Here is a 22,975-nt window from a genome sequence, read left to right on the forward strand (position 1 = left end):
GGATTTCTTTGGTACGCATCTATTGATGTTATTGTTCATCAGATCACATTGGTGTAATCAGCTTTTAGGTTTTTTAATTAGACTCTTAAAGATCAGATTCACGGTTTTGTAAGTTTTGTTAATCAATAGCAGTTGTTATCAGGTTCTTACTGTGTTATCAGGTGCTTATCGTGTTGTTATAGTTTCGTGTCATGTACCTATGTACCTGTTGTTCTCGTGTCGTGTTGACCCAAAGTGGTTCGTGTCGTTAATGGATTCGTGCCGTGTTCGAGTTTGAGGGTAACGGGTCGTGTTCGTGTTGGATTTGGAGTTTTCTTAACGGGTCACGTTCGTGTTTGTCCTTATTGGGTCGTGTCGTTAACAGATAGACCCGATAACGACCCAACACACACGATTTGCCACCCCTAGTTATACTTAGGGGTGGGTCGATACGATATATCGTATCGAAAACGTTGTATCGTGTATCGTATCGAAAATATCGATATGAAAGAATTTCATATCGTTATCGTATCGAAAGTTTCGATATATCGAATTTCGATATATCGAACTTTCGATATAAAAAAATTTCATATCGTTATCGTATCGATATTTCGATATATCGTACCGAAATTCGATATATCGTTAAATATCGATATATATCGAAAATTTTGATATATATCGATATATATCGAAAATAAAATATCGATATATATCGAAAACAAAATATCGATATATAACGAAAATATCGATATATCGAAAATTTTCGATATATATCGTATTTTCGATATAAAACGATATATCGCGATATAAGGAAATTCATATCGTTATCGTATCGAAAACTTACGATACGATATCGTATCGTATCAAAAATTACGATATATCGAATTTTTGATATTTTTCAATACGATACGAGCGATATATCATTTTTTCGATATTTTTCCCCAGCCCTAGTTATACTCTCTCCATCCCATAAAATAGAAACATTTCTCATTGTGGTCTGTCCTATTAAAATATTCCATTTTTAGTAAATTTTTTTCTATTGAGGTGAGTTTCATTCTCCACTAATAATACTCTAATTACTTTTTCTTTCTATCTCTCTATAGTTAGTAATTTTTGGTAGTTTAGCTTGAAATTGATCCCATATTTAATCCTTATTTTATTTTTTGTTTAAAAATCTGCGTAGATATTTCATTCCTTCACGTTCTTATAACTTTATTCAAACTTTAAATTTGTGCATGATCTCTTATAGCATGTTATGTTCCAATCGGAGTTGGTACAACAAGAAGAGGATTCTCCTATGAAGATTAACACCAGGCTGTTCTATCACGTCCAAATCCTCACATTTAGCTCCCATTGGCAGTTTCCACTCGAACTTGTGCACAAGATTTGCCAGCACGACCTCAACGCTTGCTATTGCTAGCGCGATCCCTGGGCAGCCTCGTCTCCCATGCCCAAATGGGGCAAACTTGAAATCGAGACGTATGAAGTCTAGCGAAGAATTTAGGAACCTCTCTGGATGGAAAATCTCCGGTTCCTCCCAAGATGTAGGATCTCTGCCTATGGCCCATGTGTTGACGAGGACCAATGTGTTGGCCGAGATGTCATACCCCATAACTGTTATGTCTTCTCGAGTTACTCGCCCTAGTAGTGAGACTGGAGCACGCAGACGTAGGGTTTCCTTGATCACGGCTTTCAGATACTGCATTTTCCCTAAGTCATCATCGGTTATAACCTGTCTGTCTTGGATGATTTCCCGTACTTCTGTTTGCAACTTCATCCTGACTATAGGGTTTCGTATGAGTTCTGTCATCGCCCACTCCAGAGTCGAAGATGTTGTATCCGTTCCACCGGCGATCATGTCCTTGCAAATGTCATGAGAGTGTTATTAGGATATAACACATGCAACAATCACGAAAAGCGATAAAGTACACGAGAACTGTTTACCTAGTTACTGTGTCTACGGACTAATGCTAAGCCAGTTTTTTCACTATGTTTTTCAGATACTACTAAATAATTACTCCCTCCGTCCCCGATTAATTGTCACTCTTTTCATTTCGGTCCGTCACTCAATAATTGCCACACTTCATTTTTACCATAAATGGTAAGTAGGTCCCACATTCCACTAACTCACTTCATTCACTTCTTATTATAAAACCAATATAAAAAAGTGGATCCCACACTAACTTTTTCAACCAACTTTTCTTTACATCTTTTAAAATCTGTGTCCGGTCAAAGAGTGACAATTAATCGGGAACAAAGGGATTATATGATTTTGACGATTCAGAAATACATATCTAGTTTTCATGGGGATGATGCTAAGACAACTTGTTTTCATCATGCTTTCAAGATATATAATACTCCATTCATCCCATACTACACAAGTTTTATGTGAAATTGATAAAATATGAGAGAGATAGAAAGAAAAAGTGATTCTAGTATTGTTAGTGGAAATGAGGCACACCTCGTTAGGGCTGGGGAAAAATATCGATAAAATGATATATCGCTCGTATCGTATTGAAAAAATATCAAAAAATTATCGAATTTTCGGTATATTGTAATTTCCGATACGATACAGTATCGTATCGTAAGTTTTCAATACGATAGTGATATGAATTTCCTTATATCGCGATATATCGTTTTATATCGAATATACGATACATATCGATATTTTCGATATATTGTTTTATATCGAATATACGATATATATCGTATATATTGAAACATATTGAAATTCAATACATATTGAAGTTTAAAATTATAAATATATATAAATCCATTTAATTCATTCATATATTTAGAAAATATATATATGAAACCCTAATAAGAACACTATTTATTTTATTGTGTTGAAATTTTATTAATTTTTATGTTATTTTTCAGTTTTGAAACTATATTTTTCGATATACAGGTATTCGATACGATAATGATATTTCGATATATCGTATCGATCTTACGATATATCGAAATATCGATACGATAACGATATTGATATTATCCATATCGAAAGTTCGATATATCAAAATACGATATATCGAAACTTTCGATACGATAACGATATGAAATTCTTTCATATCAATATTTTTTATACGAAACACGATAAAACGTTTCCGATACGATATATCGTATCGACCCACCCCTACACCTCGTAATAGAGAGAACTTGCCATAAAAAAAAGTGGACTAATTTTGTGGGACAAACTGGGAAAAAAAAAAGACTATAGACTCAACCACTATGCCACTCACACACACTCTTACTCGATTTCTTGTAATTACATCTAGGGGAAAATACTAAGATAGTTTTTCACTATGTACTAAAGGGAAACAACCAGAGAGAGAGAGAGATGTACCAGAAGGATGGCTTTGATACCATCTCTATCAATGGAAGACTCCTTGAGCAAAATATTAACAAAATTCTCATTGTTTTTGTTTCCATCACTACCACTCTCCAAGCCTTTACTGATGTGTTCTTTGTTGGAAAGTAAATAAAATAAAATCAAGAAAAGATCCCTAAGATTAGGGAATTACCGTGGAGAAGGGGAAATTAGTTAGGGTAAATCTTTACCATATTTAGCTATTTCTTCTACTACTTAATACCATGTGTATGCTTCTGTAAATGATACAATTGAAGGAATGAAATTCTCCTTTCCACAATACACTCTTTTAACATGGCATCAGAGAAAGGCTTAGAATAAAGATTCATCACAGCTCGAGAATACCAAATCTCGGCCACCATGGCAGATCATGGAGACGATGAAGAGAAACCCAACAACAACAACAACAATGATGATTCAAGATGGAGAATGAGTAAGAACGTCACTCTGGCGGTCAAACTCAATGGAAACAACTACCCTCTCTGGCAGAAACTAATGAGGATAGCCATTGTGGGCAGACGAGCCCTTCGGCACCTCACAGGTTTACCTACGCCTCCGGAACCAGGGGCGAAAGGCTACACCGAATGGGAAGAGATTGACATGATCGTGTTTTCTTGGATAATCGACAATATCGAAACTGATATCGTCGTCTACTTTGCACACCACCAAACTACACAGGCCCTGTGGGAGAGCTTGTCCGTCACGTTTGCGAGCACCGCCGATCCGTACCTGTTATACGACTTGGAGGAAAGAGCAAGTAAGATAGTGCAAGGAGAACAAGGCCTCGAAACGTACTGGCGCCGTCTCCATGGAATCTGGATCGAGATAGATCGATGCAAGAATCGCCCGATTGATTGTTGTGACAAAGGAGTCGGGCAATTTCGAACATACATAGGAACAAGACGTTTGTTCAAGTTCCTCATCGGACTGAACGAACGATACGACGGAATCCGACGCGATATCCTCAAAGAACATCCCCTGCCCTTAGCCGAAACCGCATACGGCCGGGTGAAACGAGAAGCTACCCGGCTCAAAATCATGCCGCCGGCAGCAAACTCAGATCCCCCGACCGGAACAACTAGCGACGACTCATCATCGGGCGGCGTGGGGCTAGGATTCACTGCCCGAAACCAACCCCAGCAGCAGCAACGCGTCAACCAACCACCACCGCCACGCGCTGCCGGACCCAATCGCAGAGGAGGAGGAGGATTCAAACCAGACAAATCCAAGCTGTGGTGCTCTCATTGCGGTAAACAGAAACATACCAGAGAATCGTGTTTTCTCTTGGTTGGATTTCCCGAATGGTGGGACGAAAATCAAAGGGCAAAAGCCCGATTGGCGATCGGGGTGGACGATGGCAGCAGTGGTGGATTGTTCCCGACGGGAGGAGGCAACCGTGAGGTCACCAATCCTCGCACAAGAACCGGAGATGGAGACTCTCGGAACGGAGGGGGCGGCAGACGTGGAGAATCAGCGGAGGTAATCGGCGAGGCGGCGTTCGCCGAGAGAAAGGGGGGTGCTACGTATGGAGGTACTGGATTGGGGTTTGATAACCCCAATCCCCCAATTTATTTGCAGAAAGGTCCCCCAATTTATTGTGCTTCAAATATTATACCCCATCATATGCCTATATCCTCATCTGCCCCTTGTAGAGATAAATGTGTTCAATTTAACCCTAAACATGTGAAAAATCGTAATTCTGCCCCAAAACTGCCAAAACCGTCGTTTGTGACTCCGAACCCGTTTGCACCCTTAGAAAAAATTTCTATTGCATGCATGGCCCAAAACAAAACTGATTCCAAGGAGAATGGGTGGATATTTGATTGTGGGGCTATAGATACAATGACCTACGATAAAAATGATTTTTCCATGTTTAATGAGGCTACCAAAAGTTTAATTCAAACTGCTGATGGGGAATGTACGGCTGTTAGTGGGAGTGAGACTATTGAGATATCGCCGAGCTTGAAACTTTCCAATTGTCTTTATGTGCCAAAATTGTCTCATAAACTTATGTCCATTAGTCATGTGACTAAAGAGCTGAATTGTACATTATTGATGCATCCCAATTTCTGTGTATTATAGGATATCAGGACGAGGAGGATAATTGGGCGTGGCACTGAGCGTCAAGGCCTCTACTATGTGGATGAGATTACTCAACAAGGTGGTATCGCGATGCTTGCTCACGGATCTGCTAATCGAGAAGTCTGGTTGTGGCACCGCAGATTGGGACATCCATCCTCGGGTTACCTTAAAACTTTGTTTCCCAATTTTTCTAAGTTTAAAGATATTTCTTGTGAATCTTGTGTTTTGGCAAAGAGCCACAGACAATCTTTCAAATCTAGTGAGACACGGGTTAAGGATATTTTCTCGTTAGTGCATGCTGATGTGTGGGGCCCGGCGCCTATTATTGGTGATCATGTTTTTAAATATTTTCTCATATTTGTGGATGATTGCACTAGACTAACTTGGATATATTTTTTGAAAAATAAATCTGAGGTTTTTGAAAAATTTGCTCTTTTCTTCACCTTGATTCAAACGCAGTTCCAAACCACTATTAAGATACTTCGATCAGATAATGGTAGGGAATTTGTTAATAAAGAAATGACAGAGTTTTTTAGAAGTAAAGGCTTAGTTCATCAAACGACTTGTCCATATACCCCCGAACAAAATGGATTAGCAGAACGGAAAAATAGGATAATCCTAGAAGTTACTCGAGCCCTGTTTTTCGACTCAAATGTTCCAAAATTCTTGTGGCCTGAAGCTGTAGCTACTACTGTGTACTTAGTTAATCGTCTTCCTACCAAAATTTTGGGTATGCGAACACCTCTTCAAGTACTTTCAGCCCTAGCAAAAATTCCAGAACCTCCTACACTTCCGCTCAGAATTTTTGGGTGCTCTGTATATGTTCATATTCCTAAGCATGAAAGAAGTAAATTTTCTGCTTGTGCACTTAAGTGCGTTTTTTTGGGGTATGGGACTAATCAAAAGGGGTATCGATGTTATGATCTAATTTCTAGAAAAATAATTACAACTATGAACTGTAATTTTCTAGAATGTGAGTATATTTTCCACACCCAAACTCGGGGTCAGGGGGAGAGTTTTATCAGTCAGGGGGAGAAACCGAGGGATAGTTATAGATCCCTTCCTTGGGCTGTGTTACCACAATCAGGTGACTCGTCTGTGGAACCAACAGAGCAAGCTAGTGCCACCGCCGAGCAGATCATGTCCACTGTGGAGCCTCCTCAACCGCCTACACCACAGTTAAGTCCTCCTCCAGTGATATCTGAGGTAATTCCTGAAACTAGCTCAGATAGTATAATTCTTACCTCTAACAACTTTGGTGAAGAGGAGAATGCAGCAATTGACGGTGACACAGGACGATACATACTCCCCTCAAGAATCAATCGTGGTGTACCGCCTAAGCGTTACAGCCCAGAAAAGGCTAACACGAGAAGTCGGTATTCAATGGCAAATTTGGCTAAGGCGAACTTGAGTGAGATGGCAAGGGCATTTGCAGCAGCCCTTTATGAAGAGGAGGAGCTCTCTCGAACTGCAGAGGAAGCCATGAAAATTGCCCATTGGAGAGAAGCAATGTTGGTAGAGATGAAGGCTCTAATGAAGAACAACACATGGGAAGTTTGCCTGAAACCTACGGGAATCCACACTGTGGGGTGTCGGTGGGTCTTCACCATCAAAAGGAGGCCAGATGGATCCATTGAACGATATAAAGCAAGGTTAGTGGCAAAAGGGTACACTCAAACCTATGGAGTTGACTATGCCGAAACTTTCTCACCTGTGGCAAAGATGAGTACTATTCGAGTTCTGTTCTCGATAGCGGCGAACAGAGAGTGGCCACTTCATCAGTTTGATGTGACAAATGCATTCCTACATGAGGAGCTATTGAAACCGATATACATGGAGGTACCACCTGGGTTTACAGAGGAATTTGAAGGAGGAAAGATTTGCAAACTGAAGAAGACCTTGTATGGACTCAAACAGTCACCCAGAGCATGGTTTGGGAGGTTCACAGAGGTGATGAAGAAGTATGGATACAAGCAAAGTAACTCTGATCACACGCTATTTCTGAAGAAAAGAGAAGGAAAGATTACGTGTCTAATTATTTATGTGGATGATATGATCCTTACTGGAGATGATGCAGAGGAAATCAGTCAGTTAAGGAAAAATTTGTTTTCCGAATTTCAAATGAAAGATTTGGGTCTACTGAAGTACTTTTTGGGAATAGAAGTATTGAGGTCGAGAAAGGGAGTCTTCATCAATCAGAGAAAGTATGTACTTGACTTATTGGCGGAAACAGGAATGTTAGATTGTAAGCCAGCTGACACTCCTATGATGCAAAATCATAGTCTACAGATAGATGAAGGAGCTGAGCCAACTCCTCGAACGAGGTATCAACGTTTAGTTGGGAAGTTGATCTACCTATCTCATACCCGGCCTGACATCGCCTATGCTGTGGGCGTGGTCAGTCAGTTCATGCATGCACCTCAAGTAGCTCACTGGGAAGCAGCTCTGAGGATAGTTCGATATTTGAAGGGGACACCTGGACATGGAATTATGTTTGAAAAACACGGGCACCTAGAGATTCATGGTTTCACGGATGGTGATTGGGCTGGAAATCCAAATGATAGAAAGTCGACTGCGGGATACTTTACCTTTGTAGGAGGGAATCTTGTCACTTGGCGGAGTAAAAAACAGAAAGTGGTGGCCTTGTCAAGTGCCGAGGCAGAATTTCGAGGAATAAGGAGTGGGCTAACCGAGATCCTATGGTTGAAGAAACTAATGACGGAGTTAAGCATGAATTCACAGAAGTCGTGTAAATTGTTCTGCGATAACAAGGCAGCAATCAATATATCTGAGAACCCAGTTCAGCATGATCGGACGAAGCATGTAGAGGTGGATAGACACTTCATCAAAGACAACATAGAAGCCAAGATAGTAGAACTTCCCTTTGTAAAGTCTGAAGATCAGTTGGCTGATATCCTCACGAAGGCTGTGGACTCAAGAAGCTTCCGCGAAGTATTGGGCAAGTTAAGAATGGGTGATCCCATTACTTAACTCGAGGGGGAGTGTTGGAAAGTAAATAAAATAAAATCAAGAAAAGATCCCTAAGATTAGGGAATTACCGTGGAGAAGGGGAAATTAGTTAGGGTAAATCTTTACCATATTTAGCTATTTCTTCTACTACTTAATACCATGTGTATGCTTCTGTAAATGATACAATTGAAGGAATGAAATTCTCCTTTCCACAATACACTCTTTTAACATTCTTCAACCACCATCTCCAAAAACTCATCAAGCTCTTCCGTCACCTTATCAACTCTTTTATAAAAACCATTAACCCGACTAATCCACGAAAGCCACGGAACAAACTCCCCGATCTCCACGTTCGTCATCAGCCGGAACAGTTCCCTCAGCGCCATCATAAACCTCCTCCCGCTTTTCCCTTCCCCAAACCTCCTCCCAAAAGAAGCTCTACAAATCACATTATTCGAGTGCAAGTCAAACAGTTGGCTCAAATCCACCGCCGTTTCAGACAAACAACATGATTTAATCTCTTCTAACAAGAGAGCTGTCTCTTCCTCTCTAATAAACTTGAAAGATTGAACCCTTTTGTTGCTGAGAAGCTGAAGAACGCATATGCTCTTCAGCTTCCGCCAGTACTCGCCATAGGGGGCGATGATCACGTCCTTGCGGTCGTACATGAGGCGGCGTGTGGAGCTCATGTGGGGCTTGTCTGAGAAGACGAGGTCGTTCTCTTTGAGAAACTTCGCGGCCGCGTAGGCTGACTGGATCACGAGCACGGGCTTGCTGCCGAAGTGGAGGAGCATGACCGGGCCGTGCTTCGCACCTAGGGTTTGGAGGGTGTGGTGAATCAACGCGCCGAGTTGGTGGAGGTTTCCGATCACCGGGAGATTCGGCGGAGATGGTGGTTGGTTTTTTGGAGGGTGGTGGTTGAATACATTTTTCTTGATCAACCATGGTAACAATAAAGTGATGAGAATTAGTAGAATTGACATGTTTCCATGAGATTAAAATTTTGTGATTAAGATGATGGATGGATTATGGATATGGATATAGATATAGATATGGAAGCTTCAAATGTTGAGGAGTTTTAATATAGTTTTAAGGAGCATCAAAATTAAATATTATGGTGGCCGCCCATGTAATAAAATGAATATTTAACGACGACAATCGACAATCAATGTTGAATATTTAATTAAATGTCCTTATGCGTTGAATATTGCATGCAATTGTAGTCACCCTAGTACCTTTTGATAAGATTGATGAATCTCTGTACATTTTAATTGGGTGAATAGTTGGACATATTCAAGTTTCAACCACGTTATATGTATGACTTAATCGTTGAGTATTGCATGCAATTGTTGTCACCCTAGTACTTTTGATAAGTTTGATAAGATTGATGAATCTCTTTACATTTTAATTGGGTGAATAGTTGGACGTATTCAAGTTTCAACCATGTGTATCAATGTTTACCCAAGGATGGTTCTGATACTGATAATCGATTTTCTGCGGTCATCCGTTTATTTGTTACCAGATCTCTCTCTAGCAAAAATACTCCCTCCATCCCCTAAATTTTATCACAATTTGACTGGATACAGATTTTAAAAAACATAATGAAAAGTGGATTGAAAAAGTTGTTAGAAAATAAGTGAGAATAAGTTAGTGGAAAGTGGGATCCACTATCAAAAATAGTAAAAAGTGAAATTTGACAAATTTTGTGGGACAGACGAAAAGAAAAAAATGTGGCAAAATTTCAGAGACGGAGAGTATAGTTTTGACAGTAGATGGTACGCATTTTAATGTTAATTTGATGAAGAGAAAAATAAATTGAAAAAAATAGCAGGAGTGTTCTTAATGCAAAATAGAACTCACCTCATTTGAGTGTAAAACTTTTCATAAATAGATAACAAATAATTTTGATAGACAAATCAAATGTGAAAGCTTTTTATGGACAGAGGCAATATTGTTTATTGACTTGTTATATGTTAAAAAGTTATAACAGTGAGTTAGTGTCTGATTAGTAGTCTAATTGATACTCGTAATTGTGGTTGAATCACACGGCAATTTTGTTATATGAATCTTCTACTCCCTTCGTCACTTAAATATTGTCACAGTTTGACCAGGCATGTAGTTTAAGAAATGTAATGGAAAGTGAGTTGAAAAAAGTTATAGGATGTGTCATACTTTTAAAGTATTAGTTTTATAATAAAATATAAATGAGGATAAGTTAGTGGAATGTGGGGTCTATTATAAGAAATAATAAAAAGTGAAATGTGACAAATTTTATGGGATAGATCAAAATGGAAAAATGTGATAAAACTTCAAGAATGGAGGGAATATTTCTTTTTGCAATTTGCTTCCAAAGTCATTTTAGGAGGGGTCGAACCTGATGGGCCAAGACTCAAACAGGCTGTTCAAATATAATAACACCGGCTCGTTTCTACAGTGGGCTTTAGCCCTTATAGGCCACCAAATCTGCCTACATGGGATGAACTTACTAATCTGCCTAGATAATATATTATGTTTTATGCTATCTATGGAACAGAAGACTTTCTCTATCTTATTATTTCTTTTATTTTACTATTTTTCGATTTTAACTATTTATAAGTATTATTTTTATAAAATGAGTAAAAAAAAGTAAATGTGACATTATGTGAATGCGTGACGGAAGTAGTATACGTCGAAATTAGAGTTAGAGTTTGTTTAGAAGTCTAATTGATATTCGTAATCACACGCAATTTTGTTATTTGAATATTCTATTTGCTTTCGCAATTTTCCTCCAAAAGTCGTTTATGAGTAATCCGATTTGACACCATGCATTGGCCCGAACCCAATGGGCCAAGACTCAAACAAGCTGCTCAAAACACCGGCTCGTTTCTAGTGTAGGCTTTTAGCCTTTATGGGATGAACTTACAGATCTGCCTAGATATTCCTTCACATGCTTAGGGCATGTTTAGTAAATTATTTATTTTCAACTAGAGAGGATAATAATCATGTTATATACTCTCTTCATTGTATAAAAATAGAGATTTTTTTTTTTTCATTTTGGTATGTCTTATATAATTAATCTACTTTTATTTTTGATTGTAACTTATTTCTTTCTAATGGGATGAGCCTAATTCTCCACTAACATCCTCCGGTGACTTTTTTCTTCTATCTCTTTCTTATTTTATCAATTATACATTAAAACTTATGTCATTCCAAATATTTTTTTTATAGGACCAATGGAGTATTACAGTTTGTTCACTACAAAAAATTCGCTAATTAGTGATGGATGTTTCTGTCACCAAACAGTGAAATTTCCTCACTAAACAAGTTAGTGGCAGATCAAGTTTCAGCAGAACGATCACTAATAACATGTCACTAAAAAATTTAGTGACGGATGTTTCCGTCACTAAAGTTACTCCGACAAAAATCATATGAGACTACATCGCAGTAGTGACGGAAAATCTGTCACTAATTATTGACTGACACTTTTTCGTCACTAGTTTTGAACTTTTGAATGCTGTTACTAATTCCGTCACTATTTTGCGGTTTTTTTAGTGGTTCTAGTTATGTACTCCACTAAGTATCTAGTTAGTAATTTTGATAGTTTTAATTCAAAATTTTCCTATCTTTTAGTTCCTATTTCATTCAAAATATAAAATACTATCATTTAAAATTATGCATTGATTAAAATACCCTCAATAATATATTTGCAAATTGGAAAACAACTTAGCTCGCATTATTTAGAGAGATGGGAGAGAAAATATGGTAAAAATAGTATTAATGGATTGTAGGGCCCACATTCAGAGTGATGTGTATGGTAATTAGTATTTTATGTGGACGGAGGGCAGTGTTTTAAAACTGGACCGGACCGGCCGGTCGGACAAGTTCAGTTGCGAACCGGTGCTTTGTCTGGTCCGGTTTACATCTAAAAACCTGCAGTTTTTATAAAATTTTTCACCCCATATGGATCGAACCTGTGCCAATCTTAATCTTAATCTTAATCTTAATGAAGACTAACTCTTTCACCACTGGACCACAATACTAAGGTAGAAGTAATACTTCGGTTATTATTATATCAACAACTTTACATTATTTTATATTTGATCATAGTATGTTTTTATAAACTAATTAATTAACTATATTTTGATAAATTAATTAGGTAATTATATTATTCGACGTTATAATATGTATTTAATCATTTTTGTTATTTAATAAATTTTAATAGGAGTGATGTTTTATTAATCACTAAATTTTAGTATTATCATATAGATATACTATTAGTTACATACAAATTTGAATATTTTAATTAATTATTTATTTGATTATACTTATCATCCATTAAATTTAATATTATCTTTCATTAAATTTTATAATTTTATGATATAAGAGTACATATAGAAATATATTATTTGTAACACCCCGACTTTTTCTATCCTTTAGTTATTCTCGAAAGGAGTTTGAATTTTTCAAGCTGTTTTTTTTATTAAATCCTTGATTCTTTTTGTCTACTAATTTTTTTTTATTGAGGAGCAAGAGGAATTTCCTTCGAATTTGGGCTTGTCCAAATAAAATGACAATCTTTTGGGCCTATTAATTACTATTTTATTTTCAGTAGCCCAATTCTTTCTTCTTGATAGCCGTTTATTTGATCCTAGTAGAAGTACATGAATTTATATTTTATGTGAACTCATCAAATAATATGTCAAGCCCATTGCTTCAAATATTTTCTTGTTGTAAGCCCAAATTTTCCTCCTCTTATAGAGTGGCGCCTGTTCTTCCTCCAGCGTGACTCTCTGGTTCAACAATTTGCAAATCAAAGGACACAAATTCAATTGACAAATTTAAATCCCTATTACTTCTTGTTAAATGCCTCACAACTCCTTCACTTCACAAATCACGTCCAAATTCACATCAAATATAAGAAAAGTTGAAGAGAGAACACAGAGAATGAAAGGAGCTGTTTTTCAATCAAGACTAGAAGTTCGGCTCTATTACTTAAACTCTTTTATTTTCAATGATACGAATGTGGTGATATAAGGGTGGTTTAAATGTTATGTGATAAGGCTCGTTTCATGCATTGGTTTTGGGTTAAAATTATATGCTTTTGGAGGAGATAATGCACAAATTTTGAGCTTAAGTGTGCAGAGATCTGTTGGATCCAGGAGTTTGTGCTAATTGACTTGGCAGATGCAAAATAGCTGATTTTGAAGTAAAATACCAAAAGTCGTCGCTCGGACTTAGGAGAATCAGGAAGTTGACGACAAGAGTAGAAATGGAGCAAAAGCGCAGAAAAAGTCATCTACTTGGTCAAGGAGACAGAAGGGCGGAATGGAGTTGAAGCGCAGAAAAAGTCATCTACCTGGTCAAGGAGACAGAATGGCGTGCTGACATGAAGATCCTCAATTATTGCAAGGGTAAAATGGTCAAATACCGACAAGAAGTTGCCTTAGGGTTGAAGTTAAAGCCACTCTATAAATAGAAGCTTTCCACAATGAAGAGGCAGCGCTTAACACTATCGTAGTTTAGGTAGGAAGCTCTCATAGGCGCTTAACGCCACCGCTCTCTTAGTTTAGTTAGATAGTTTGCTGCTTTCTTAACTTAGTTCAATGGTTTCATCGGAGGAATTGACGACTTCACCGTTGGATCTCGACTCATTTTCCAATTTTATGAAGCTTTGGTGTTTATTTTCATGTTGAAGATGTTTTTACTTATCTTTCTTGGATGCTTTTCGCAATTGGTAGCTTAGATGTTTAGATCCATGTTGTATACATGATATCCAGTAGTTTAGAGGTTGAGATTTAGTTGTTCACGTGCTCGATTTCTGAGATCCGATAGTTTAGGTGATGCATGCAAGGTAATCTGTGTTCATTTTGTTTTCTGCTTGACCCAGTAGCGTATATCTGGTAGTTCTAGCTTGAATTTCGTGTTTACGTCTCGTTTTGAAGCATGCTCTGTTTTATTTCGTCAATGGTGTTGAAGCTCTGTTGTATGCTCTATTTTTACTTGGTTTTTTGGAGAAGATGAAGTAGGAGTTAGTTAGAGAATCAGATCTGCTTTTTGCTTTTGCCTTTTGCTTTTAACAGCTTTCTGCCAGCCCCAGCCTGTGTAGGAAAAATGGTCCCCACTTTACTTTTACACTTTGTCTGCCTATTTTGGGAAAGTTTAAGCATGTTCCTCAGTTACAGGTGTTCTAGTAAGTTTCACTCCAGTTTACAAGTTGCAAGTGTCCGTACTTTACCCATCCCCTAGGTCAGGTAGATAGAGTCGAGTTTAATTCCGCCAGGTTAAATAGATTTAATTTAACTCAATGAATGTGTGGCAGCAGCCGACCCCTGTTCCGATTGTGTCGTAGAAACGATCTCGAGTAGGTCCATGGTCCCTGTGGTTCGACCCCGCTCTTGCACTTATACTTAGTAATATTTGTTGCATTAGTGGGAAAATTATAAATCTTGTTGAAAGGAGGGACACGTGCTCACGACACACGTGCAAAAACCCGATCTTCATTATGTCATGTAGTTTTTTTTTTTGTTTTGAATTGCCTATCTGATTGTCTACTAGAATAACGTCATACTAGACTTTGATAGTTAACGAATTCGGGTCTAACTAGGGTTTAAGTCCTACTTAGGCTAGTGTACTGATAGGGATCGTGAGTCGTCTTTTGGATCGGCCGGTCCAGTGATCGAGTTTGTGGCCACATTCTCGTTTCACATGATGATTCAGATATGGTATATGATGGATGGTGATGATGGTGGTGGTGATGCTGCTGCTGCTGATGATGATGATGATGATGATGATGATGATGATGATGATGGGCTGCACAACCAAGTTTTACGATGAAAATGATTTTAGTGTTTCGCGGCATTTTTTTTAAAGTAAAACCCGAGATTCACTCAACGATGGCTTGACATAACTTTATTGATGAAAATATTTTTGGCATGAGTTCACTGAGTGCATCAAGTACTGATCAGCCCTGCATGTGTTTTCCCTATGTGCAGGTTGAGCTGTGACGAGCATGGTGGATGTTGAGCATGAAAGTGAAGAAGATGGTTTTCAAATGTCTGGAATATGTTGTGTCTTCACACATGACATTATTCTTTTCTCGAATGCTTCCGCTGAATGTTGTTTCACTTATTTGTTGATATCATTGAATATTGTTTCTTTCAACTACCGAACCACTATGAATTGACACTCTGATTTGAAAGGTTGAAATTCTACGTTTTGATCATGAATCGAGCCCTATTGATTGTTTCCCATATTTCTTCCCCGATTCTTAAAACCCCCATTAGTTGCGATCAACCGTGTTTTCTATCCTTAGAAAATGCGGTTGTGACATTATTGCATATAATATTTGATATATTTATATAATATACATTTAATTATATATTTGCTACAGTATTCCGGTCCAACCAGTGATTGAACCGATCCGACCAATTGAACCGTGAACCAGTACTTTCGTCGGTACGCTTATCGGTCCGGTTTTTAATACATTGACGAAGGGTGTATTATTCAAACCGTAAACTTGTGCATGATCTCTTACAACATAAGTATTACGCTCCAATCTGAGTTGGCACAACAAGAAGAGGATGTTTTCTACGAAGAACAACACTAGGCTGTTCCATTACGTCCAAATCCTCACATTTAGCTCCCATCGGAAGTTTCCAGTTGAACTTGTGCACAAGATTAGCTAGCACGAGCTCAACGCTTGCCATTGCAAGCGCGATAACTGGGCAACCTCTTCTTCCATACCCGAATGGAGCGAACTTGAAATCGAGACCTTTGAAGTCTAGCGAAGAATTCAGGAACCTCTCTGGATGGAACTTGTCAGGTTCTTCCCAAGATGCAGGATCTCTCCCAATACTCCATAGATTGGCCATGACTGTCGTCTTGGCTTGGATTTCATACCTCATAACCGTTATGTCTTCTCTAGCTACTCGAACCAATAGTGGGATTGGAGGATGCAAACGTAGGGTTTCTTTGATCACTGCTTTCAGATACTGCATTTTCCTCAAGTCTTCATCAGTTATAAGTTCATGGCGATTCCTCGTACTTCTGTTTTTAAGTTCATCATGACTGTAGGATGTCGTAAGAGTTCTGTCATCCCCCATTCAAGAGTTGAAGATGATGTATCTGTTCCACCAACAAGCATGTCCTTTCAAATGTCACGAGAGAGATGTTTGGACATAACACACGCAACAATAAAGAAAAGTAGTACTCCCTCCGTCCAAAAAAAATAGGGCATATTTACCATTTCTGATTGTCCACAAAAAATAGAGCACATTCATTTATGGAAAGTTTTCAACAAATAATAACCTACACATCATTACACTAACACTACTTCTCACTTACTTTTTCTCCTTCTCTCTTACTTTTTTCCCTTCTCTCTTACTTTACCAATTCTACATTAAAACTCGTGTCATACACCAATTACTCTATTTTTTATGGACGGAGGGAGTAATAAAGCACACCCGAGAATTGTTTACCCACTTACTATTGTACATTGCGCGATGCTAAGCTAGGGTTTTTCATCATGCTTTTCATATGTAAAATATTATACTACACACACTTATTATGTTTGGAGTTGGTGCGCAATTCAATGGTTTTCGTTATACTTTTCACCCCGTTCGCGATTAAGGGTCTCAATACATTTATACTGTAAATAGTAAATAATATTTATATTCACTAACTCATCTGCTCATATTTTATTATAAAAGTAATACTTCCTCCGTCCAGATAAAATAGTCCCTTTTGTGAACAACATGAGTTTTAAGAGGAAGTTGGTAAACTAAGAGAGATGAAAGAAAAATTAGATAAAGTAGGACAAGGAAAGAGAAAAAGTAAGAGAGAGAAGACAAGAGAGGACAAAAAGTGGGTAAAGTATTTTCCATTTTTGAAATACGACTTATTTTTGCAGATATCCCAAAATGTCAAAATGAGACTTTAATTCATGGACGGATGGAATATATTAAAATGACACTCACATTCAACTACTCCCTCCGTCCCTGAAAATTTGTCACCTATTTCCTTTTTCGTCCGTCCCTAAAAATTTGTCACCTTTCACTTTTACCATTTTTGGTAGTGGACCCTACATTCCACTAACTCTTTTACACACACATTTTATTATAAAACTAATATATAAAAGTAGGACCCACATGCCACCAACTTTTTCAACTCACTTTCTATTACATTTCTTAAAATCCGTGCCGGGTCAAATGGTGACTGAATTATTAGGGACGGAGGGAGTATCTTTTTTTACTCATCTTTCTTTATATTTTTTCAAACCAATGTCAAACTCAACTGAAACCCCTAATCGCGGATGGATGAGTTACGTTATATAGAGGGAAACAATATACTCTATGATTTCGACAGATGTTAAGTGTTTGGATTTTGTGATTATGTCCGGAGGCGATGCTAAGCCAAGATTTTTAACATATACTCCCTCCGTCCCACTTTAGGAATCCCAGTTGAGTTCGGCACGAGTTTTAAGAAATATAAAGAAATGTTGGTGAAAAAAGATAGTGGAATGTGGGTCCTACTTTTTTATATTAGTTTTATAATAAAATATGAGTGGAAAAAGGTTAGTGCAATGTGGGGCCTAATACCATTTACTGAGTATTCCAACCGGGACTCCTAAAGTTGGATACCCAAAAATGGTAAATCGGGACTCCTAAAGTGGGACAGAGGAAGTAAAAGGGAAACAACTATATAAAATAGGCCAAAGAGAGGGGTGTACCAGAAGGATTGCTTTGATACCATCCCTATCAATGGAAGCCTTGAGCAAAATATCAACAAAATTGTCTTTGTTTCCATCAGCACTCTCTAAGCCTCTGTTGAGGTGTTCTTCAACCACCATCTCCAAGAATTCATCAAACTTTTGTCTCACCTTTTCAAATCTACTATGAAAGCCATTAACACGACTGATCCACCAAAGCCATGGAACACATTCTCCAATCTGCTGATTATCTCCCACTAGCTCGACCAGTTCTCGAAACATCATCGTAAACCTCCTCCCGCTTTCCCCTTCCCCAGACCTCCTCCCAAAAGCAGCTCTACAGATCACATTATTCGAGTGCAAATCAAACAGTTGGCTCAAATCCACCGCCGTTTCAGACAAACAACATGAGTCAATCTCTTCTAACAACAGGGCTGTCTCTTCCTCTCTGATAAACTTGTAAGATTGAACCCTTTTGTTGCTGAGCAGTTGAAGAACACATATGCTTTTCATTTTCCTCCAGTACTCGCCGTAGGGGGCGAAGATCACGTCCTTTAGATCGTACAGGAGCCACCGCATGGAGCTTGTGTGGGGCCTGTCGGAGAAGATAAGGTCGTGGTCTTTGATGATCTGTGCAGCTGTGTCTGCTGATTGGATGACAAGCACGGGCTTGCTGCCGAAGTGGAGGAGCATGACCGGGCCGTGCTTCGCGCCTAGGGTTTGGAGGGACCGGTGGGTCAGTGCGCTCAGCTGCTGAAGGTTTCCGATCACCGGGAGCTTCGGTGGAGATGGTGGTTGTTTGTTTGAAGGCTGGTGGTTGAACTTGAATATGTACTCCCTCCGTCCCATGTTACTTGCACTTTTACTTTTCGGCACGTCACAAACTCCTTACATTATTTATAGTTTAAGTTAGAATTAATGCATTTAATTAATACGTTAGTTTAAGTTAAGAGGTCCTTTATCAAGTGACGTCTCATTACACTTAAAATTCTAATTTGATTACACAAAAAAATCAATCTCAAATTTACGGCATAAAATGAAAAGTGCGAATAGTGTGGGACGGAAGGAGTATTTCTTAAGCATCCATGGTGACATTTGAATAATGTGATGAGAATAAGTAGAATTGACATGTTTTTCAATTGATGGATATTCGGATATTGGGGGTTTATGTTTTAATATACTCCCTCGGTCCCTCCGAATCCAATAAATACTTATCTCATATTCGATCCATAATGTGAAAGAAATGAATAACTTATCAACGGTAAATAGTGTTGATATTTAATTAAACGGCCTCAATTAAATGTGCAAGTGATTTGTGGTCTATAGTTTTTCCATGTGAAAGAAATAAATAACTTAACAACGGTAAATAATGTTGATATTTAATTAAACGGCCTTAATTAAATGTGCAAGTGATAAAAATTTTAGAGTTAATAGCTATTTATATCATGAAATTTAGTTAAATCTTGATCTATTTCATAAATTTTGAAATTGAAATATTAAATCGTGAAGTTTCATTTTTTTTCCTAGTTGTTCCATTTATGCACAAATCAACATCTTTTTGTGTTATTACAAACGGCAATGTTTCAATAAAATAAGAATGAGAAAGGAAAAAAAATAAAGGGATATAAAAGAGAAAGATACTTAAATTAATGAAACACATCATTTTGAATATCATTAAAAATTGATATTTTATGCGTGAATGGATAATTAAGAAAAATTGAAACTTCGTGATTTAATATTCCAATTTCAAACATTTTGAAACAGACTATAATTTAATTAAATTTCATGAATCAAATGACTATTAACCCAAAATTTTATAATAATGGAGAAGTTTTAATATTCCGTATGAAATTAATTAGTACATACAGGTGGTGTTCGATTTTCAAGATAAAATAATACCAAGATACAATTTAGGATTGAGTTGTGAGATTATTTTAGTTATAGGGGTTAGTTATGACCAATTATCCCATGATTTTCTATCTAGAATTAAGTTGTTTGGTTGAATCTAATGAACCAAACACATTAAAAATTTAATTCCGAATACAATCTTACAAACCAGACAACCCAACAGTATATATGCTAGGTCCGCCACGTAAGTATGTACGTAGCCTGTATATTTTGATGTGAATCAAACGAATAATTAAATTAACGACGGCATTACAAGTTGAATATTTAAATGAATGGCTTTAAGCGTTGAATATCACCTTAAAATATTGCATGCAAGTTGTCACCCTTAATTAGTCTAGTTTGTACTTTTCTTGATTTAGTGTTGGAAAATATGAATTTTTATATAAAATTAATAAATTAAGAGAGACGTAGAAAAAAGTGATTAGTATTGTTAATAGAAAGTATAATCCACATAATTTGAGAGATAAATTTTCTATAAATAGGTAATGACTAATTTTGGTGGACAGAATGAACACTACAACAAATCTTTACAATAACGACACAAGATTAGAGACGCAAATGATTGCGTTACTAAATTTTGAAAAATCATCAAAATACACGACGCAAAACAATAGCGTCCCCAAATTTAGTCCAATTAGACACATGTATAGTTGCGCCCCAAATTATAATTGCCAATTACAAATTAATGAAAAATAAGTTGATTAAAAATTTAAAACAATTACCAATGGAACAAAACTCAGAGAAACAGATCCATCGTTCTCCCTCTCTCCCATCTTCCAATCCCTAGCTCTGTAACTCTCAGCCGGCGCGCCTCCGTCATTCCGCCGCCACCGGTAAAGGTCATCGTTCCCCCTTCATTATCGAAACCCTCTACTCACGATGTGTACGCACACTACCGTGGTGACGTCTCCAAGGCTCATCGATTGCTTCTTCGCTAAGCTCAGGGAGAAAGAGGTGAATTTTCTCTCTGATTCGTGATTGGATTGGTATGTTGAGGTCGTTTTTGGTTGTGTTGTCAGTATAAATATTATGATTGATTCGGTGCTTCGTGCTTCGTTATTATAGCTGTATTGAGATGAATCAGGTTCAAATCGGCAAATCGTGAGCTTATTCTGATGTTTTGTGCTTGTGATTGATTTCGTTTGATGATAATCTCCTATTTCCTGTGCTTATAATTGATTTCATTCGATTTATAATTATAGGTTCAATTCAATAAATCAGGTTCAATTCTCTATCACTTTCCAGTTTCTTCTTTCGATATTTGTGTCAATTTGAAATATTTTGGGAACATATTGTATGAATCAACTCTGATTATATCATCTTCTACTTGTGATATTTTCAGCCAGTATCTTAAGTGCAAAACTGGAGAGGCAATTACTTACTACATTGGAAATCAGACTTGTTTGAAATGAAGAGGTATTTTTCCTATAGTCTTGATAGTATCCCTTTGAACATATATTTGCCATTTTTTATATGAGTATAAATATTAAATGTGTTTCCTTTTTCTGTGCATTGTGATTAGTCTCGAGTATTGTGATTAGTCTCAGCTACCATCTTGTCTTGTTTTGTTCTTTTCAGACGATTAAATGAGGAAGATATGTACTACGCGCTGGTCTTTCATTGTAGAAGAACAATAGGTAACTTTAATTCCTCTGATTACATGATATTGATTGTGATTGTTGATTTATGATTATGATTATTAGATTGATTCAAGAACACAAAGTTGATTTTCTTCGCCTTATCAAAAGAAGAGTACAATAAGATTTCTATTTATGCGGATAACATAGTTGCAGTTGTGAGTTTATATGATTGGGTCCAAAATTTGTGGTTCTTTTCCCTGATGCAGTGTTGACAACATACTAGGCTAGCTAACAAGATCAATGCCACATGATATAACAGTTATTCCCGAGGAACGTGAAGCTATAGAAAGGGTAAGGCGCTTTGACTAGATTTCAATTTTTAGCGTTTGTATGACATTTGAAGGTTGCAACACTTTCTGAAATCTATAGCGAGATTTTTCTTTATCGTAGGCCACAGAATGTTTTAGGTTTCCTAGTTTGTATAGATGCAACGGACTATATTAGAGCTTGATTTTCTGCAGTTTTAAAAGTAAAATCATTGGTAATGAGATTTTGATTTTGTGATGGATGAAGCCTTTAGAGTATGACTAAATTGGGTGTTGTGTTGTGTTGTGTTTATGAAAGAATAGGAGGGAATCTAGCGCGTTAGCATCAGAGTAGGGAGAACTGTGTTATTGCTCCCAAATGCCCTGTTACTGGAAAGAGAATTCAAGAGGTAAGTTGTATTCACCAATTTTGCATTTTATATTTTCTGGATAAATGTGATTGAATCTATGGCAAAAGGGCTATCCATTTTGTAGAAATACATAAAGTGAAATAGTCAAGGATGTAGAGTGAATAGCAAAAGGGGCTGCCCGGATGGTTATGTTTGCTAGCTGCTAAACCCTAATGATCTGATTGAATGACAATCATCCAATTTGGCCTTATCTGTTTTGTGAAGTTCATTCGGTCAGCTACTGATCCTTGGATATCTAATGTTTTTATTTATTGTAGCTATTTAATTTTCATCTTCTAATTGAGTTTCTGAAGTTAGAAGACTTTATTCTCTTTATATTTCATGACTTGATTAATAAAAAGAAAATCTTTCTTTTTTTATCTCTTGTGTGCTACAGAAAACTCTTGAGGAATGTTAACAGCGTGTGGATTGCGGCCTAGCAAGGTGCAACTTCACTCACGAACATATCGTTTTGTATGAAAACAGAGAAGCTGAACCAGGTCTGCTCCTTGGTGTCTATGTAGCCATTTTTAACACTAATATTAGTTAAGTTAGTGTTAGTTTGTGTTCTGTATAAGGTAAAGGTCGAGTCTTGGTTATAAGGCTCTACGTTTTCGATGTATGAAGATATTTGGTTGGTTGGTAAAGGTGAAATCTTGCAGAATTAATGATAGATTTGGGATATG

At 37.3% G+C, this 22,975-nt stretch overlaps 1 protein-coding gene, 1 long non-coding RNA gene and 2 pseudogenes across 5 annotated transcripts; 2 read left to right on the forward strand and 2 right to left on the reverse strand.

Annotated features, from left to right (window-relative positions):
- Positions 1 to 1,232: 1,232 nt before the first annotated feature.
- Positions 1,233 to 9,346, reverse strand: LOC125192608 (cytochrome P450 736A117 pseudogene; annotated as a pseudogene).
- Positions 3,710 to 5,469, forward strand: LOC148932182 (uncharacterized). Its single transcript, XM_089063719.1, has 2 exons — positions 3,710 to 4,880; positions 5,432 to 5,469. Exons 1-2 carry the CDS (start codon positions 3,710 to 3,712, stop codon positions 5,467 to 5,469), a joined length of 1,209 nt encoding a protein of 402 aa, XP_088919845.1.
- Positions 9,347 to 15,874: 6,528 nt separating the features above from the next.
- Positions 15,875 to 18,939, reverse strand: LOC125192600 (cytochrome P450 736A117-like; annotated as a pseudogene).
- A 1,784-nt stretch (positions 18,940 to 20,723) lies between these two features.
- On the forward strand, positions 20,724 to 22,973 carry LOC125199206 (uncharacterized). Of its 4 annotated transcripts, none has more exons than XR_016134937.1 (7): positions 20,724 to 20,948; positions 21,337 to 21,410; positions 21,573 to 21,631; positions 21,841 to 21,925; positions 22,199 to 22,289; positions 22,375 to 22,522; positions 22,687 to 22,973. It is a non-coding gene; the product is annotated as an uncharacterized LOC125199206 (long non-coding RNA). The 4 variants fall into 4 exon arrangements; XR_016134938.1 differs by having other exon boundaries at positions 22,204 to 22,289; XR_016134940.1 differs by lacking the exon at positions 20,724 to 20,948 and adding an exon at positions 21,195 to 21,215.
- The last annotated feature ends 2 nt before the right edge of the window (positions 22,974 to 22,975 follow it).

Source organism: Salvia hispanica, chromosome 2 (assembly GCF_029641045.1).
Source record: "Salvia hispanica isolate PSC_SH4W2 chromosome 2, Shi_PSC_v1, whole genome shotgun sequence".
NCBI lineage: Eukaryota > Viridiplantae > Streptophyta > Magnoliopsida > Lamiales > Lamiaceae > Salvia > Salvia hispanica.

What these genes read in the sequence shown, in the direction of transcription:
- LOC148932182 (XM_089063719.1), top strand. Translation starts at nt 3,710, where the DNA reads ATGGCAGATCATGGAGACGATGAAGAGAAACCCAACAACAACAACAAC. An exon ending in GGGGGGTGCTACGTATGGAG is followed by an intron (nt 4,881 to 5,431) that starts GTACTGGATTGG and finishes TGTGTATTATAG; the next exon opens with GATATCAGGACGAGGAGGAT.